Source organism: Trichoderma reesei (genome assembly GCF_000167675.1).
Source record: "Trichoderma reesei QM6a unplaced genomic scaffold TRIREscaffold_2, whole genome shotgun sequence".
In the NCBI taxonomy this organism is placed as follows: domain Eukaryota; kingdom Fungi; phylum Ascomycota; class Sordariomycetes; order Hypocreales; family Hypocreaceae; genus Trichoderma; species Trichoderma reesei.
Window position 1 is genome coordinate 489,334 of NW_006711149.1, and position 19,414 is coordinate 508,747.

Sequence of the window (19,414 nt, forward strand, 5' to 3'; positions counted from 1 at the left end):
TTGGCTCTCCTCCTCGTCCGCGTTCTTTTGATGCGTTCTCCTTGGTATCTCGTCTCGCGTATATGCACATATAAGTATTATGTGTGGGGAAATGTATGTATCGTGACAAGTGGCCAATCAATGCTCGGCTTCCCTTATTCCGCTATCCCATCGTCCAGAATGACAGAGGCCGAATATCGGCCAGGACACAGCGGTGGTTGTTTGAGGGGCGTCAAGAAGCAGAGGCACAAGCCGTCGACGCCTCAGAAGCTCGCCAGGCACACGGACGACGACCCGTCGGCAGAGAACAGAGCAGAAGGCGGTCGCAAGCGTGGCGTCAACCATGCACGAGACGAGTCTGGCCGCAGCGCATAAACGAAGGCTTTGAGCGTGAGATATGACAGGTGCGGAACAGAAGCACCACAGCGCCGATGCGCAGAGAGACGGGTCGGAGAGCTTCCCCGGCTGCGATTGATATGCGATCAACTCGGCGGAAGCTGCGCGACGACGCAAAGTCGGCAATGCAAGTCAACGAGTGGGCAGCAAGTAGCAGCGGTACCCAAGGTAAGGAAGATTGGTGTGTAGGTAGGTAGGCAGCAAGAAGCCAGGCGGAGGTTGTCGTTCGACAGGATGATGTAGATGTCAGGTATAAGGTAGGGATGCAGCAGTAGCACCGCGCAAGAGGATGGAGAGCGGCGTAGGGGGACGCAATGCTGCTGCAATCGTGCAGCAATGCAGGATAGATATGCGGTATGAGTCGAGTCGAGTCGGGTCGATTCGAGTCGAATATACTACCTATTACCCAGGCAAAGCTGCGGCTTGTAGGGACGGCAGAGCTGGAGGAGTTGAGGTTCAGAGGTCCGAGGCTGGCGGGGGTCTGGGAATGAGGGAACAAGGAAGGATCAAATCAGAGCAGCTGGATGGTGGGCAGCCGCGATAGATGTGATTGCACCCGAACCCCACGAGCAGCGAGGCTCGGGCTCTCTTGTCTCCAGCACTACCTTATCACTATCTCGTTAGCAGCACGACCTCGCTGCTCGGGGCTGACCATGGGGCCCGGGATCAAGCGGTACCTGCCAATGGCGGCGCCCGGCGCGTGGGTGGCTGGTACCTGCTAACGCGGCGGCCATGTTCGTGGCGGCGGCCCCATGTGCTACTGACACTTGACACAGATTAGCGCCCCGCGCCTTGCTGTCTTGGTGCAAGCAGCGGGTTGCTAATGTGCCCGCATAAGGTAATAGCGAGTTGATGAGGCCAAGTCGACGAGGCACCGGAAGGTGAAGAAATGCCTACAGTAGGTTGGTACCGGAGGATCTATCTATCTGACCGAGAGAAAAAAAGGCAAGACTCCAGCGAAAGTCGCTTGATTTCGTCCTCCGGTCCCCGCATTGGTAATACGCTGTTATCGATATACCCACCTTCTCTTTACAGAAGTAAGAGCGCAAAGGTCGAACCTCTTGTCATGTTCCCAGCTAAGGTATCTACCTACTATATCATCGGGTATAACAAGTGATGGGCAACCACACAAGTCGTCTCTGCATAGGTAGGTAGGTAGTACTACCCGGAGAGTCAGGCTTGCCTTGGTACCCATGCATTGCAGGTAGCAGGTGCCTACCTAGGTAGGTAGTCTTCGGCTCATCTACAACAAACGCATGCTGTACCCTCCGCAACTTCCATTCGCTTCCCAACCCTACCCTACCAGCACTAGGTATCATCACCCTGAGCTCTCCGAGTCAGGTAGGTATCCAACAACTTTGAGGTTCATTGGATGTATCGAGGAGAACCCCAACTGTGTCAACAGAGAGCTATGGATGCTGCTGTCCACTCCCCACCTGTTCTGGCGAGATGCAGAGCGCTTTTTCTTACCTGTAACAAACAGAAAAGGCCGAGTGGACGGCGTCTCAACTGCCTCATACTACTACGTCGTAGTAGTCTTTCTTGTACATGTCTGATGCCATCATGCCTCCCGTCCCAGTTTTGTCCGCGAATGACATACCACCGTAAGATGCCAACTATCTGCACAGAAACATCCACTCTTCTCCAGTGAGAGCATTTCCGCAATCTTCTGTCACATACTTACCAGTTACATGCAGTCGAGCGCAGCAGGCTCCAATGCACACACCCACGGGGCCGGCCTGATCATATATCGCCTTCTCCCCACCGCCGCCAAAAAAAAAAAAAAAAAAAAAAAAACTACAGGTACCTTCGCTTTGCCGTCTCCTCCTCCCACTGATTCAAAGTACCTTGATGTGAGCCAAAAAAAAAAAAAAAAAAAAAAAAAATGCAATACTACCACCCCATCCTACCTTACCTTGGAAATCTTCCTACCCAAACTCCATCTGCATTACCTGAGCCCACCCAATCACCAGCTACGCAGCAGATCCGGGGTAAGGATGGCAACACCACACACGCATGGCTCCGTATGCCCAGGGCTCTGTCCCGCCCACCCTGTCTCTGTTTGGCTGTCTCTGTCTCTGTCTCGTTCTTGTTCGATTTATTCCTCATTCTTTTCCGACTCACCGCCCAATGCTTCCGTTCAAGAACTTTCCAGGCTGAGGCCCTTCCCTTCCAACCCTTCAGATAGCTAGGTCCCGGTTGTCTCTCTCGCTCTCTCGATTCGCAAAGGCCACCTAAACTAACACGTCACTCCTCGTGACGAATAGATCTCTCCATACAGGACTCTTCAACAAATCAGCTTACAGCCACCAGCGCACTGCTTTCAACACCAGTGCTGCCAGGACCCATACTGAGATACTACTACTAGTAGCAGCATCACATAAACCGCCTACTTGTGCCTACTACCTACCTACCTTAGCTTCAACGCTCTCCCCTCGCCCCTACACACTAACGCATTCTTCCTCTCAAACCTCCACACACGGAGATGCCCATCGATCCGCGGATAATACCATTCACACACCATGCCCATGCCATGCCCGTGCCATGCCCTATGATCCCACACCTCACATTAGCGCGCGCGAGCACACAAATGCCAACGGGCTCCACGCTACACACACCACATGCACCTCCCTCCCAACGGCCTTCGTCGTCGTTTAAGCCAAATGTCAGCCCAATCTGCTGCCTTTGGCTTACTACATCCAGCCCCGATTGGCCCCAGAAATTCTTCCAACCCGTCTTCTCTCTCCAGTGTGCCGTATCCTTGCTATTCCCATGCCATTGCTGTAGACGCCATCTCGCGTCTCCCTCCTAGTCAGGCACCAGGATCAGGCTTCTTTCTTCTGTTTCAGAACTACTGCAGAACCCATGAAGCCATGCCACCTGCACCTCGTCGTTTCGCTTCCCCGCTAGTACTATCTTCTTCTTCGGCTTCTTCGACTTGGACTTCGAATTCCTCTCCCCCCACGTCTCCTTGCACCCCCCTCGACCTTGGCATGAAACTGGCGGCCAGCTTACCAAGCTTACCAGATACCGAAAAGCTCACCTTCACCGCAAAGAGCACACAGCAAGTCAAGCTAGGTCCCTGTATATTGCCACCGCCAGGATTCCGTATCCGCCGACCTCTCAATGGCTAAGCCCAATGCCACCTAACCCAGCTATGCTCTACAAGTAGAAGCAGTACTAGGTATTCATAATGTAGGTTCCAAACCAGCCACATGGGAGAGGGAGAAAAAAAAATGAATAAAAAAGATCCTTCATCAATAACATTTCGTGGAGTCCTTCTTACCCTACCCCGTCGTGTCTTGTCCCAATCCAAGCCATCTCCACCCAATCATAAGAGGCCAACCAGCCTTCAAGTTCCTAAATTCCAAATGCTAGAGCCTGCAATCCATGTCTTGTTCCCCGTGTCCAGTATCCCGCTTCCTTGTGTCCAGCGCCCATTGTCCAGTTCCGGTGCCCTGTTGTGCCCTGTGCAGTATACCAATGATAACCCATAAGCCCCATCCAATATCATGATTCTCCCTTTCCTCACCGGCCTGTGTCCGAGTCTTCCGATCCACGACGCTGCAGAACCATGGGTTGTGCCTTGCTATCCACGCAGAGAAGAAGAAAAAAAAAATAGAAAGCAAAAGAGGGCGGGAAGGGAAAAACCCCCCGAATAAAAAATCCAAGATATCGACAAGATCCGAAAAAAAGAAAGTGCTCCATTCCTTGTTTATCCCGAGCTCCGGTATCCTTCTAAACGTCCAATTCTGTAGGCCAAACATGCAAATATCAAAACTCGAAATCAGGTACAACTGTGAATAAAAGAGGAGAGCAAACGACGAAATGGAGAGAACATCGTCTCTCAGGGTGACGTCGTGCACGAAGGAAGTCAACCATTTTGTTGACTCAACAAAGCTCGCTTAAAGTCGCTGCAAGGCTGCGGGTTGCGCCAATCTGACAGAGTAGGAAAAGCAAAGAGATAGAACAAAAATAAATAAAACCAGAGAGAAAAGGGTGCAAATATACTAGGTGTCGCTGCAAAGTAGTGAGAGATTTCGCTGATAAGATTGGCGCCGTGAAAGCCAGTGCAGTGTCGTGTCGGCGATGTGGAGCCTTAAACGCTTTCATCGTCGTCGTAATCGTTCATGAGGGATTCGTCAGTCTCGATCATGTCTCCCGAAACTGGAGCCTGGGTTCCTTCGGTAATCTGAGTGCTGAGATAGGCACCCACAATGGTGATCAGTCCGCTAAACCACCAAGCGAGGCCCGAATAGCCAGACTGCAAGCCCATGGCATAGAGGAATCCGGAAAGGGTAGGTCCGAGGGCTCTGCACAAGCTGGCCGTGGACGCCGCGACGCCGTTGATCGTGCCGAGAACTTGCTTGCTCGGGGCCGAGTTCGCCAACAAGATTGCGTTGCTAGGATATGCCATTGTCGAAAAGGTACACTTCCAGATGACCAAAAGGTAGATGGCCGGCATCCTCAGGCTCTCTGGGAGAAGTACCACATATGGCGTGACGAGATAGAGGGCGAAGTAGGAGAATGTAATGAGGCGAAACAGGCGCAGAGGTCCCAGTCGGCGGGTCATGGGCGTCACAATCAGATAGTTAGACAGCAAAGAATAGAAGCCCTGAATAGAGATGATGACGCCAATGGCCTTTGTCTCGAGCCCGAATCCGTTGACAAACTTGAAAGGAAGCTCCAGAATAGGCTCCTTGGGAGGGGCGGTGCTCAAGAATACCGGGAAGAGTTGGTCATAGGTGATGGTGTGGCTTGAGACTGGTCAGTATGCAGGCATGCCGTGAGCACTGTCACCAGGAAATCGACTTACAATGCAAGGATGCCGTACGAGATGATGTTCATCAAGACCGGCTTGGTGAAGATCACAGTGGGCTCATTGGGTTGCGCCTCAGAAGACTCCGTGCTGGACACAGCTCGGGGCTCCGTGTTGCCCTGTGACGCACTTTGAGGCGAGGAAAGCTTCTTCGCATCTGTATCGGCAGGATCGGGAAGGGTGTTGTACCCAGCTTGTTCGCAGTCGCCGAGAAGGCTTTGCTTTTCAGGCTTATCGGCTCGGCCGTATGTGGCCCGATTGAACAGTGCAGAAATTCGGTCACCAATCTCACGGCCGCGATCCTTCTCTCCCTTCTTGCCGAGATGAGTCTCCTCCAGAAAGAGGATGCCCACAACAACGCCAAAGAGAACAGTCACCGCGCTGAACAGATTGGGCAGAAGATAGGGGTACTGGTCCCAGATGGAACCGCGGGGAAAGTAGTCGGGATAGCTGATGCAGGGTCGAGCAAGAGCGCCGCCAATCATGGGGCCAATGATGGAGCTAGAGAGAACGGTCAGGATATAGCATCTCCATATGGTATGGCTGAAGGCACTCACCCAATGCACCAAACCATGGGCATAATGGTATACGCGCGAGCTATCGGAAGGTCTCGTTAGCATGGGCCCGAGTTCGTCAATGACACACTGAGGGGGGAGAGGCAGAGGCATACGCTGGTGCTCCTTGACCGTCACGAGCTCGGCCACGGTCGTTTGCAATACGCCGATGTTTCTAATTGCGGAGTTAGCAATGAGCGTAACAAGCCTATGGCGAGAAGGAGAAGCTCATACCCATTGAGAAGGCCGCCCATTGCCCTGGCAAAGAGGGCAACGGGCAAGCTAGGAGCGAAACCGAAGATGAGAACACTGATGGCTGTACCAATGAGGCCGCTGAGAAGCACAGGCTTCCGTCCGATCTTGTCGCTGAGCTTTCCCCACATCACACCAGTTGCAAACTCGGCCAGAGTAAATGCAGAAGTCACCATGCCAGCGTAAACGGAAATCTTGGTCGGATCATCGGTAATCTTGAAGTCCTCGATCATGTAATAAATGTAGGGGAAGATGGACATGAAAGCAATGGGTTCACACAATCTGCAGCATGCTACGTCGCCACTGAATTAGCCACCACGTGCATCCAGGGTCAAAGTGATAGATGCTTACCTAGCACAAACATCTGCTGGACTGGAAAGGGCGGCAGCGGCTCCTTGCGTTGGGCAGCAGAGCCGCGACGCCGAGGGCGAGGGACGGAAGTTGACCTCCGCATATTGGCGGATCCTGAGCTTCGGAAGATGTCGAAAGGTGGGTGCGTTGGTCAAGCCGGGACAAACGGAATAAGCTGCTGAAAAGCTAACAGCCGAGCAACAAGGTTTACGAAGCTCGTATCAGACGCGCAGGTCTACTAAAGACCAATCCGACGGGAAATGACGGACTCAGGGCCTCGAGTTGCAGAGCAAGAGCTGATTGCTGCTTCAAGAAAAAGCAGATAGTTGCCGCTGGTCAGTCTCTTTGGCTGGGCAAGTAGGCGACGACGGGAACAGGATATATGAATTGGATATGGTCAAGCAGGTATGTGTGATATGTGTATCCTCCAGTGTAGGACAAGAACAGATGAAGCAACCCCAAACAAATCAGAGAAGAGAACAGGGTTGGGTGGGAGAGGCAGTCTTGTAAGAGGACTTGGGAGAGAGGAGAGGAGGAGCCGTCTGGTGAGAGTGGGAGAGTGATGATATATGTAGTGGCAGACGAAGTTATGAAGTACGTACCGGAATACAAGACGGCGACGGCCATCTGGGGTATAAGCTGAAATCATGACGGGCATGGTGGCACAAGCTTAGAGTTGGGCGGTGACATGAGGGCAGAAGCAACGGGCCAAAACAAAGTTGATCTCCTTCACCTGGCACAGGAATTAATGCGGCGAAGTCGAGCGCCAGGGCGATTTGGATCCATCCGTGGGGCTTTCGGGGCGTCCTCGAAGGCCCTGCGAGAGGACATGGGCCACACGCCCTTAGCGTTCCGGCCGGTCAGGGCACTCATCCACCTAGCCTGAGGCTGGCTCCCGAGTCAGCACAGCGAGTGGGAGAAGAGCGAGGTCCGTCAGGTACACGCCAGGTACCTACTTGGCAAGCCTGCTCTCCTGCTGGGTAGAACCTGGTAGGGGTGAGCATAGCTGGAGTGAGGGGGTGCGCGAAGGGGTACAGCTTGACCTTGCTAGTGCGACAGGGCAACAGCATTTTGCCAGGGCCAGGATGTCGTTTGGACCCAACCGAAAGAGAAGTCAGGCAAGGGGTCAGATGGTGGAGAGGAGGAGCAGAAAGGATGATGATGGCGGCGACGATGACGATGATATAAGGTCGTAGCAACGGCAAGGTAGGTAAGTTGGTACTGTACTTGCTGCGTGATCCAAATATGGCAGCAGAAGGAGCAGCAGCAGCAGCATGCAGGAAGGCGAGAGACGAGTGCCAAAGGTTGCTCTCGAAGTAATTGAAGAACAAAAAAGGGATGGGATAACGAGAAAGAAACACAGGGAAGAAGCAGAGATGACAGTTCAGGACTGCTGGACAAGTCAGTGAGTGGGTGATGATGATGAACGATGAAGTGGTGAGGAAGACAGGGCCGGCAGAGCATCGAGTTGGGGGACAAAAAGTCCCAAAATGGTACGAAATAGAATAAAATCGAGATAAAAAGATAAATACATGTACATGCGTGCCTACATCCTGCCTGCCTACCTTACCTACAACAAAACTCAACCCCGGCAGGAGCGGTTGGCGACAGGACACGACGCTTCTTTCAGCGGCGACGTATCTGGGCAGGTGCAGTGCAGTGCGGCGCGGTGCGCGCAACTGCCGCAAGCTGGTTCGCCGTATCCGTACACCGTATTTTCCGGTGCACAGCTTGTGCAACCCCAAACTGAAGCAACATGACCTGACCATGAATCCGAGCCTCTGCAGCTCGAAGACATCGCGATGGCGATCATCCGGCCAGCATCCTCACGCACGAGTCTCGTCTACCTGTCTCTTGCTGCAGCCCATCGCCAGGCCCGAGTGTAGCGACGACTTGGGCCGCTCTCGCCAGGTTAAGCCGGCCTGTCTGTGGTTGCCGTTGCAGTTGCGGTCGCGGTTGCGGTTGCGATGGTGATGGTGATGGTGGCTTCGCTTCGGTTTCTGGCCTCTTTTAGCACCTTAAGCCCCCAATCTGGGAGAGGGGTGGGAAGACGAGCAATAAGGGGGGGAGGAGTGGAGCGGCAGGGCAGGAGAAGCAAGGTGAGAGTGGTTGTATGCTTGTAGTTGTAGTAGCACGGTTTGCCTCAGGTACGAGCATAAACTGATTGACAAGAATAGCAAGCAGCAATGAAGCCACCCAGCCGGGCCCCTTCGTGCCAGTTGACGGTTTGTTGCGCCCAACGAACAACGTCACCTTCGCTTCCCCTTCTACCTACCTAGTCATCACCACCTACCTATCTATATGCACTGTACTCTTGACGGCGTGCTTTGGTTCGGCCCCCAGGTTTGCCCATGGTGATTCCCTTTGCTGCTTGCTTCGACAAGAGGCGGCGTCAAGCTCTTTCAAAACGTTAGGACAGAAGTTGCACTGCTGTCGTTGGACAGGGCCACCGTGCTGCCTCTGGTGACAAACTGCACGAATTTTTACAGAGGTCGTACGGCCTGCTGCTGGTAGCCGCTTCGGTATTGCATGTTTTTACGGTGTGGTACGGAGCGCTCGAGATATTGTTGTGCCGAGCCTAGGAACGCATCAAAAGCTGGGGTTGCCTTCGGGGACGAATTTCTGATCGCCCCGAGAGCGATTCGATGTTGGGAGGTCCCAAGATAGACGCACTCTTACGGCTCGAACGCTCCGATACAGGACAATGTACGCACATATACCTATTCAACCACGGCACCCGAGCTCTCTGGACGGGAGTGGGCGTAGCATGCGCTCGCGTGTGCCATTGCGGATACATGTCCGTACCTACCAGCCCTGACTTGTATCATCTCTCTGAACGTCCGCTTCCAAACAGGTGGATCAACCGACCTCGTTCGCTGCTCCCTACACCCAGCAATCGTTTACGATTCACGATAGTCTGGTGTAGAGGAAGGGCGGGAAGCATGGGGAAGATCCCCTACACCGTACCAACACGATGCAGACTGCTACAGAAGTGCCGCTTTTGCCTGCCTCGTCTGCAGATATTGTGCCAGCATCTGATATGCTCTGCCTGCATGTCGCATGTGAGTACGGAGGAGATATGTCCGTTGTGTGCGTGCGCACCATCAACCTGCAAGCTAACGGTGGCACGGCACGGAGCAGGCACTGGGCTCATCACCTTTACTGCTATACATCCTAGTGGGCACCACTCTGAAAGAATACCCCTCTGTCAGTTTTCGCAGACACGGACACATGACTGCCAGCTGGCTATCATCGCTCTCCGTTTGAACCTCCGGTGATGGACAATGCTTTCTCGCAAGCTGGTACGTCAGTACAGGCAAAATAGCAGAGAACCACCAGGCTTGGCCAATCCCTGTCACCGCAAGACCTGTTGACAACCACTGTGAAACCCCAGACATGTCCAGCCCCTCTAGCTTTCTCTCGCGGTTGTAACGGTCTGCCACGCGAATGGCTGATGAGCGCGGTGTGCGAGGCAGCTAGGTATGCGTTGGCTTGGCCTTCTGGACGGCTTGCGAGCCAGCTATTTGCCCAACCTGGGACAACAACGGTGGCTCTCAGGGAATCTCGCCTGTCCCCAGGCACTACTTGTCCTGCTGCAGTGCTATAGAACAGCAGCAGCTCGTTCAACTGACCTTCGATTTGACAGGCGATCGGTGTGCAGCGACATGGTGCGTGTAAGTCAATGCCTATGGATGCTCATGTCGGCCATTTATGGACATACTACCCAGATAGGTGGACGCATCTGGCGTGTGACGTAGGTATAACGAGTACCTACTTACTCTTCCCTCTCTCCAGGTGGATATGCTAATCGCAGTACCCATCTGCTGTACATGTACAGGTAGACCCATTCATCGCTAGCACGTCGATTCTTTCAGCATCTACGACGTAGTGGCACGATGTACGACAACACAGAATCGCGGCTTGGTCGAGGCTCATCCACATGTGCGGGGCCGGTGAAGCTGCATGTCTCGTCACAGACGTGCCTCGTCAACGAGACTTCTAGGAGACAGAGGAAGAAAAGCAAACGGCAAATGATTGTCAACTGGGAGTAAGAGCCCAGAGTCGGCAGAAGCAAGCGGTGGTGGCATGACACTGCGCCCCAACTGACATGGAGGATTCTGCTCGCCCTCTGGCCACTGGGAAACTTGAGCGGGCTGCGGTCCGTTTGCTCTACGGCGGGCTGCCGCGGCGCTTGGGAGAGGACGCCTGGGCGCTCTTGACCAGGACCAGCTGCTTGATCAACCAGCCAATGTGGGCTACATACAAGCCATTACACAGCACCAACCAACCGTATCTTCCACTTCTGTTTCCCTCAAGCCACACAGCGCCTCCTGGTCATCAGAGAAGCATATCGCGCGTATCTTTGAGTGGAAGCCTGGTCGACAAGCGGTAGCAACTCGGCATGCTCAATCGCCGACGGAGCACATGATGCCACGGTGCATATGTGTGTACGAGTATCAGAAGCAGCAAGCTGCTTGTCACGGAGTGTCAGCCTTCCTTTATCACCCTCTTCACAGCAATCACCCTGGCCGTCTCGCTGTGGGCCTATCTGTGTCGTGTTCTGCCACTGCAGGCATGAGCTCCTCGAGAGGATTGCGCATGTACGAAGTACATGCTATTTCCCCCGCCCCCTACAACAGAAATGACACGCCCGGCAATTCTGCCCCATACCCAGGTCGTCACACACACCGAGCTCGTGATCTGGCTTCGCTGCTGCGACATCATGGCATCAATGGAGCAACGCCAAGACGGCCTACCGACGGCGGCAGGACGGCCTGAATATTCCCTCACTATATCCTGCGCACTTAGAAAGCACATTGGGGGTGTCACCCATCCCAGCCGCAGGCTCCATGTCCTGCGACGAGTACTTTAGCACTTCGTGAAGCGACTGAGGTCAGCTGACAGTACTGCTGCATCTCGCCCGCGGAAGGCGGATAAAAATAAAGGTTCGGAGCTCCTCCGACATCGAAATGGGTGGGAGAAGGTGAAGAGAGTAACTCAGAAAGGCGGAGAGAATCAGAGGATGGGCATTTGGCAAAGAAGAGACCTTCAGACACGAATCGCTACCTATACAACGGCGCTTGCCATGTCGCAGTGCGGCCCAATTGCACTCGAGGAAAACCTATCCCGGAGCAATGGTTCCACGACATGATTGCGAGGGAGAAGGCTGTTCGGTCATGCCGCTTGAAAGAAGCGACTGGGGAGTTGATGTCATTGTGGAAATTACCGGGATGTTGCTATGGCCATGCGCGCAGAAAACCTCTTTTCGAATCGACGAGACTGACCAACGAAAGTCTGCGACAGCAACAGGCTGCGTCAGTCCATCTGGAGTTTTCCGTTTCGTGCCCGAGCCTGCGCCCAACCTTGTCCTGCCTCTCACTTTGAATGGTCTCAACCATTCTGCAAGTCCATAGAAGCGCAGGTCCGGGCCTGTCGTATACGAGTGGTGCCATAATGTCCAACTACCTGCCTTGCCAGGGGATGCTTGTGTAACTGGAATTCGGCCGGCTTCGAAGCCAACTCTGCGGGCACTTGCGTTCAGGGCATGCAACGTCTTCCGTTCCGGATAAAACAGCCAGTGCTTGGGCGACAAAAATCGGTGAAGAAGAGAATGAGGAGGTGAGAAGAGGTCGGGGGGGGATTCAAGATCAGCGATGACAGATATTCCCGATATGCCAGCCATTACGAACAACGCGCAGGCCACGTGGTGAGAAGACTCCGAATGCGTGGGGATGCTTCACAAAAAGAAATTGTTTACCTCGTTGTCAAGAGCGGGCGGGTAAAAAAAAAAAAAAAAAAAAAAAACGGAGAGGTTTAGAATTGTCCAACTACCGCTCTACCTCAGGTCTCAGAAGAGTAGGAGGTCATCATCCCCACACCTTTCTTCCACGACCGCCAAGACCTGTCTACAGACGGCTCGAATCCTTTCCTCAAGTACTCCGTACAAAGCGCGGTGATACTATGACATGACCTAGCACTACCAGTACCACTTGCAAGTGCTATGTGAACAGCCTATACTACTCTCTACTAGTAGTAGGTGATATACGAGGGGTTGAGGGCTCCATCAGAGAGTCCTTAGCGCTACGCTCTCTCCGGTCGGTCAACAGAGAAGGGTCTGGAAGTCCATGCGGACGGAATAGGGGAGGGCTTCTTCTCGCGGGCTTCCAGCCACGCTTTACGCTGTTTGAAGGCTTGCGCTGTCGTCAATTTTGAATGGCCCAGACACGACTGAATCTCGAAGCAGCCTGGAAAGAGCAGCTGGAGCCCGATATCGAACACAATATAACTATTTGAGCGAGCAGGAACGAGGTATCAGAAAGCACGTCAACCAGTGACGACAAGTCTCTTCATGTGCCAAAGTGCAGGAAGAAGAGGGCACAAGGCTGTCCACGATCCGCCAACGTATGTATTTTGTACTAAGCACTTTGGCTCTAGCCTGGGATCCGGATGCTGGTGACTCTTGAAGGTGCATACGAGTACATACCTCACTGATGCGAGTCTCAGAGCTTATACTTCGTCCTATAGCCAGCAACCGAGTGAAGGGGAATGGCGGTGATGGTCTTGCAACGAAATGACCGAGCCGCTTTGACTGCGTCCAAAGTACGAGCCCGTCCCAATCGGCGAAAGGCTACCATGCGTCAAGCAATGCCGACACCAGTGCTATTAATCCACCCATGAGAATCCGGTCAACGAGCTTGGAGCTTCTGTGACAATGGACGCCAGGGCAAGGAACGAGGGTCTAGCAGCAGCCCGAAGGGGGGTGTCCGTCTCAAACGGAAGAAGGTGTGAAGCGTCCATTTCGTTGGAAGGCCGGGACCCCCCTGGAAACAGAGCTTGGGAGGGCTCAGGCTGTGGAGTCGGTACCTCTTCCGGCACCTCTTGACATTGGGGGTCCAGAATGTCGGACCTGCAAGCTCCAGAGTATGTACCTCCTCAGTACCTGTGCTCCCCTTCCAAGTTCCTGGCGCCACTTGTTGTCACCCGTGTTTACTCTGCCTAGCCCCCAAGATTACTGACCCGGGCATGCGGTCCGGCAGTCTAGGTACTTGAAGGTGGCTTCGGCGTTGATGATTTGTCTGCGTACAGTATTCGTCGCCGGTGTGGCCTTCGCCATTCGCCGTCTTTGCGCGGCATGTCTATCCGCCAAACGGAGTGATTCGCTGGCGGCGAGATAAGAGAGCGAGCGAGGGTGATGGCCGGGATGAACAGCCATAGTCGCGGGACAACTCGAGCGTCATTGCGCGCTCACCTGGAAGCCAAGATACCTGCCGCAAACTTGACCGGCTGCATGGGAAGGCATACTTACAGGCAAACAAATCATACCCTACAGTTTCTGCTGGTGTTCATTGGCCACCATGCGACATGCCGCTGACTCCGCCGCGCATTTGGAGCCATTGTGTCTATTTCTGGCTTCTCACCGAAGCAAAAGGCAACGAGAGAGCCGTCCGTGATTGTGGTGCTATTATGGGACGCATATCAACTTTCGTTCATGTTTGTACGAGTACTACGACTACTCACGCAATTACGTGGCGGCCGGGACGGTACGCACGAATCGCTGGTTGGCAGCCAGAAGAGAGCCGTTCCTCATCAGCATTGGTGTCTTCTTCCCCCCCTTCTTCCATTGTTCCATCTCATTTCCTTTTACAGGCGTCCGAGGTTTCGTATCACTAGCGCGAGTACAGAAAAGCTTGGGCTGTCATTATGCGGACGTCACAGCTGTCGCCTCCGCGAAGAATCCTCTGCTGGCTAACGGTAGTACGTAGGTGCTAGCAGAGCTTGGGCCTCTTGGGAAGGGCAAGGCACTCCGTAAGGGGGAGCCTCAACAACGTACCCCCCTTTTGCCTTGCTGGAGACGAGACCTGAGATATGGGGCACCATTGGGCAGAAGACTGTCGACGGATACAAGACAGGTGCTGGACCCGCGAAACTACTCATGGGGGTCTACTCTGGCCCTACCGGACGCCCTTTTTTTTTTTTTTTTTTTTTTTTTTCCTCATGTGGCCGCATGCATGTCATGCAGCAGTTGGGGAAGCAAGGCAAGCCAGAAGCCCAACCATATCTGTCGCGCAGGAAGCGCCCAGAAATCAACGAGATTAAAACCACGAAGCATTGTCTTCAACCAAAGGACATGAGGAAATGAGTCAGAAGAGAAGAAAACTCTTCAAGGCAACGGCAGCAACATACTTCCAACTTTTCCTTTTCCTTTTCCCTTTTTCTTTCTTCTTTTTCTTGCCTCTGTTGCCCTGCTTCCTCCGTCTTTGCCCCCTCTTGAGGTGGCATGCAAGGGCCGCCAGAGGTAATTGTCATGCGTGGGCCACTGGATCAACATCATTGTGTGATTCGAAGCCCCGGCTATATTGATTGTCAGCGCTGTTGTGAAGGGTCAGCCAAGACGCCTCACCACGACAGCAGCGCGGCCTTCTGTCACCCGAGACGCATTGCACCGCCCAGGATCCAAGCTCGCTATTGCCGCCAGCATTGGGCAGCTGTGAGCAGACAAAACAGTGCCAAACGGCGTGTACGATGCTCTGTCATGCATGTATGCGTCTCTCTGGAACCCACTGCCCCTCCGAGTATCTTTGTTTCTCTGTTGGGCTTTCTCTTTCGTTCCTTTTCCTGAAAATTTTCTCCTCTCCCTTCTCTTCTTCCCTATTCGGGGGTCCGGAAGCTCACCGCCAAATCGCTTGCCTTGCCTCGCCCGCCCCTCCCTCGTGATCCTCCTCATCGACTGATTGAGCAGATCACATCTGTCGGCCCTGAGCCCTGGCCCTTGGCCCGCCCGCCGCCAGATTTTCTTCGTGTCTGGCCTCAGACAGTGTCGTCATGGCCAGAGTTAGCGCCAGGGACCGCTGCCCAATGGCTCGACGCATATCACCGACGCCCAGGGTATCGCACTTCGGGGAGCCCTCCCGTCCTGCCGGCACAGACCACACGCCCGGTTGGGCCAGCCCGTCTCCGCTGGCGCTGCGCAATGGTGAGCGCCATCGGAACGCCTGCTCCCATTCTGTGGGCGGCAGAAATCTTAATCAAAGTGCTCCTCACAATATGCCATCACTTAGCCGTAGCGCCGCATGGCGCCCCCTCTCGCGGAAGATGGCAAAAGCTCGGTAGGCTTGGGCTTGCGAGGCTCTGATTGGACAAGTCCAGGGGTAAAGGACTGAGAAAGGGGGGGGGGGGACAGCCCAGGACGAATCTATCGACCCGGCGGACCGGATTCCTGATCTCTGGCCCAGCATGTCACCTCGAAATCCGGTTGTTTCAGAATCGCTTGCCCAGCAAGCCGGGACGCGGGCCCCTCCTAAGGACTAGTCCTGTTATCAGAGCTTTTCTCCAGTATTACTTGCCAGCCGCCTCATTCGCCACGCTCCAGTCTGGGTAGCGATTCCAAGGTTCTGACGACTGATTGCTCCTTGTAGCACGACGCTCATGTGCTGTTCCGTCAAAACGGTTATGTCCTCGTACACAACACCCCATGCAGTGCGCTCTATCCAGTCCCAGATTGATTACCGCCATCCTGGCATCCGTTCCAAGGGACTCGGAACAATGCCGCGCATACTCGCACAGCTAGTTAAAAAAGGGGGTTGTCAAAGGAGACTATTATCAGTAGTACATGGCAAGTTTTTCTCACTTCTTTGCTTCCGATGGCTCAAGTAAGGGAGCACAAACATACAGTGATGGTGAGTCCATGCACCTACTCCGCACCAACGGCGAAATTGCCCATACTAATACCTTGAGGCGGCGGGGAGAGGCTTTCCATACCTGCCAGGCTGTCAGACTGCTAGGCGGTTAAGTCGGATAAGATCAATCGATGTGGTGCGGCTGAGCAATGCTTTTGCTCTGCTTCGTGATCATTTTGCTCGGTCGCATTATGCGGAACCCGTTTTGTCGCTTGTGATCCGTACTCCGTGAGATCCGTTTGGTCTGGCATCATCATCAAACGGCATGGATACACCATTTGAGGTGAAGCAGCAGGCAAGGTACCCTGAAGCTACAAGCATTTACTTGTCATGCTGTGCTCGACGTACGAGTACGTACGACCTTCAGCTTCAAGCTCCTTTTCCGGCCGCCCGTTTGCCTCACACCCCCCGGTCCAGGCACGTGGGTCCGACTTGTCTGACCTCTCTTCCAACGTTTGTTTTGTTCTCGAAACATTCGACAGTGGGCTCCCTTGGCTGGAACTGGCTCTAGGGCGCAACTCCGGTTTCCGTTTGGGCTGAAAACGCTAGCAAGAATCGAAGCGCTCTAGCCGGCCAGCCCACTCCGGGGAACGAAGCCGCTGGGCTCCGGGCAAATGAGAAGTTGGGTCGAGAATCGCTTTTATTGGCGCTAGGCGTCGGCCGATACGGCTGCAAGGCCACCAACTAACTAACTTGGCTTCCCGAGCGGTGGCTTGGAGTTGAGATCGTCGAGCCTGGCACTGTAATGGCTGATGGTGTGTTGCCAGATGTATCGCGGTGTCATCGTCCTGGGCATGTACTCTGCTTGTATGGATGCCTGAAAGGGCTTGTGTGTACATGTATGGAGAGCATGTACACCTGAAGAGGGCCTCCTTCATGCCTCTCTACGCGTCACATGGCCCTCCTTGTGCTACCAAAACACGCAGTTGCATCGGCGTAGGTGGCAGCTGTAGCGAAGCGATATTGGTTGATTCGGTTCAGCAACTGCAAGGAGACCCAAGCCAAGACAACGGCCCTCTAGACGGGAGCAATTGCGGTCGGCATGGTGTTGGGCACGAACCTTGCGTGTGATTGCACTCTGCATCATGCCGGGTGATCTGGACGCGAGATATCACTTGACACCGTACGTCAATGGCTCGTTGGGGACTCATGCAGATAGGTCCTTGATACGTGGAGACGTCGGGAACGAGTGGGATATGGTTCGAAGTTGCGAAGGCCATACAAGACACGAGGCTCTTCTTGATGGACCGTGTTCTGCTCCTCTAGGGTCAGCCTTACGGTCGATCGACTTTCGGCTAGCACGCTGGTTCGAGGTGGCCGGCCGGCTGGCGGCAGCGGCCAGGTCAAATGGCTCCGGAAGCAGTTCCGCGGGGTGGGAAGCAATTGCACAGACAGACACGCACAAAGTAATACGTTGCCGTCGCACCGACGATTGAACAATAGGTACAGCAGAGCCCTGATGTCGAGGGGTACATGTCCGCCCCTCGGGCGTCCGGTGGGTTGGAGGCGGCATGCCGGTTGAAGTTCCATCGTCACAGCTGCTGATGCGATCTGCAATCATGAGTCTGGTGTCATAGGTAGGCAGGCAAATGCGCGGCCATGCACAGGTAGTGACACACGCGAGTGCTGTACTTGTTTAGACGGAGGGAGTGCGGGCGAAATGATGAACATCGTACGACGGGGTGCCTACATAGCTCGAGCGCTGCCAATGGCACACAAGTAAGTAGGTATGTATAATTAGCAGCAGCAGTATTCCGTGCAAGGTATACCGACTTCGCCCACGCGTTGGATGGTGAACCCGGATGCTTCGTACAGGATCATGCCTCTGCTTGCTTGCTTGCTCAGGATTCGAGGTCCACAGTCAGCTCGGCCAGCTTGGTCAGGACAAGCCACTTGGGCGACTTTCTCATACTGCTACCACGTAGGTATCGTGCTGCTGTTCAAGGACCCCTGCTCGTGGCTGTACATGTACGAGTACGTACAAGTACGTGCATGCTTGCCCAGAAGTCGCGAAGGATTTGTCCGGCGTGCTTTCGTATCAACCCGTCGTTTGTGATAACTGCCAAAGCGGATGCCAATGCGGTACAGTCTGCAAGCCCCCCTTCGCAGACGCCATTTTCAGCAACATTTCGTTCAAGATCGACCGCCAATGCACCCTATGGCTAGACGCGGGCGTATGTAGAGGTGAAGCCCTTGTCAACCGGGGGCAGGGGGGGCCGCGCAATAGACTGATACGAACCCGGCCCTTGCACCTGTGCGGTTTGGACCTCGTCGCCTCGTGATCATAAGCGGTCACAAGGCTGGTTCATTCTCCTTGTCCCCTTTCAACCCCTCGAAGGCGGCAGCATGCCGGTAGGAGTACATGGTAGAGCAGCACTTGTACCAGGGAGTGATGACTGAAGATTCTGCATCGGCTGAGAACCAACAATGATGAGAGTAGCTCGCTTGTTCTTCTGCAGGAATGCAACCGGGCGAACTGCAGCCGGGATCGTTTAGAGCCATCCCATCTCTCCGCCCGCACTGTATCGACCACCAAGCTGAGCGTCCAGAACTCAACGAGTTGATGCGCACAGAGAGAGCGCTCCCATCGAAAGCCATGCCCAGCTTGAAGCACCTGTGATTTCCGAATTGGTCCAGCCGCATAGCGATAGCCACGACGTAAGAACCGGAAATTTCAAGCAGAGCGTGAACCCCTACGTATACTGACGTGTACGTCGTACAAGCAGGTAGGTGAACAATTTGGCGGAAAAGGCGTTCACGGCGCCTACGAATGACCAGGCATGGACATCAGCAGCCCCATGCATGCTACATGTATTATGCCCTGTACTCGGCCTTGATACAGTCCTTGTACGGTACCTTGTGCGGGCTCCTGGCTGCGGTCCTGGAGCATGCGCAAAGTCCTGGGATCTGTGACGAGGATCGTGGTGCTGGGGTCGCTGTTCATGGTATTCGTAAGTACTCGTTCGTATGTCCCTCCGTAGGAGCCTTGAATAGACATTTGCTCTGCATCATAGGGATGCCCCGCTCGCCACTCCATACGGACAAGGTGTTGGCAAGCATGTCCCCGAATGAAGATGCTGAGCGACAGACAGGTGGCCATTTGCCATGGTTGCAACTTCTGTCAGCCGAGTCTTGCTTCTGGCACGTATTACGCTTTCGGTGCGAAGTAGCATTGCCAAAAGTGAGACGAGGCTTGTGAGCCTGATGTGTCATTTTGCGTGGAAAGTCGACAAGTGACTGCTTTAGACGCATAGGTATGGACAGAAGTATTTACTCCGTAATCGGTCAAGAGATGCTGTTCGAAAAGTATTCCTTGCCTTGGCCGACTGCATTAATACCAATTTGCTGTGAAAATGCCTGGTAAGCGAGTTCAGCTTCTGGCAGAG

The 19,414-nt window shown here is 54.1% G+C and overlaps 1 protein-coding gene across 1 annotated transcript; it reads right to left on the bottom strand.

The window, feature by feature from the left end:
• Positions 1 to 4,558: 4,558 nt before the first annotated feature.
• On the bottom strand, positions 4,559 to 6,424 carry TRIREDRAFT_27689 (uncharacterized protein; the record flags this gene model as incomplete). Its single annotated transcript, XM_006961933.1, has 6 exons — positions 4,559 to 5,132; positions 5,192 to 5,695; positions 5,752 to 5,791; positions 5,865 to 5,923; positions 5,983 to 6,292; positions 6,352 to 6,424. Coding segments are annotated over 6 exons (1,560 nt in total), but the record flags the coding sequence as incomplete, so codon positions are not given.
• Positions 6,425 to 19,414: the final 12,990 nt, after the last annotated feature.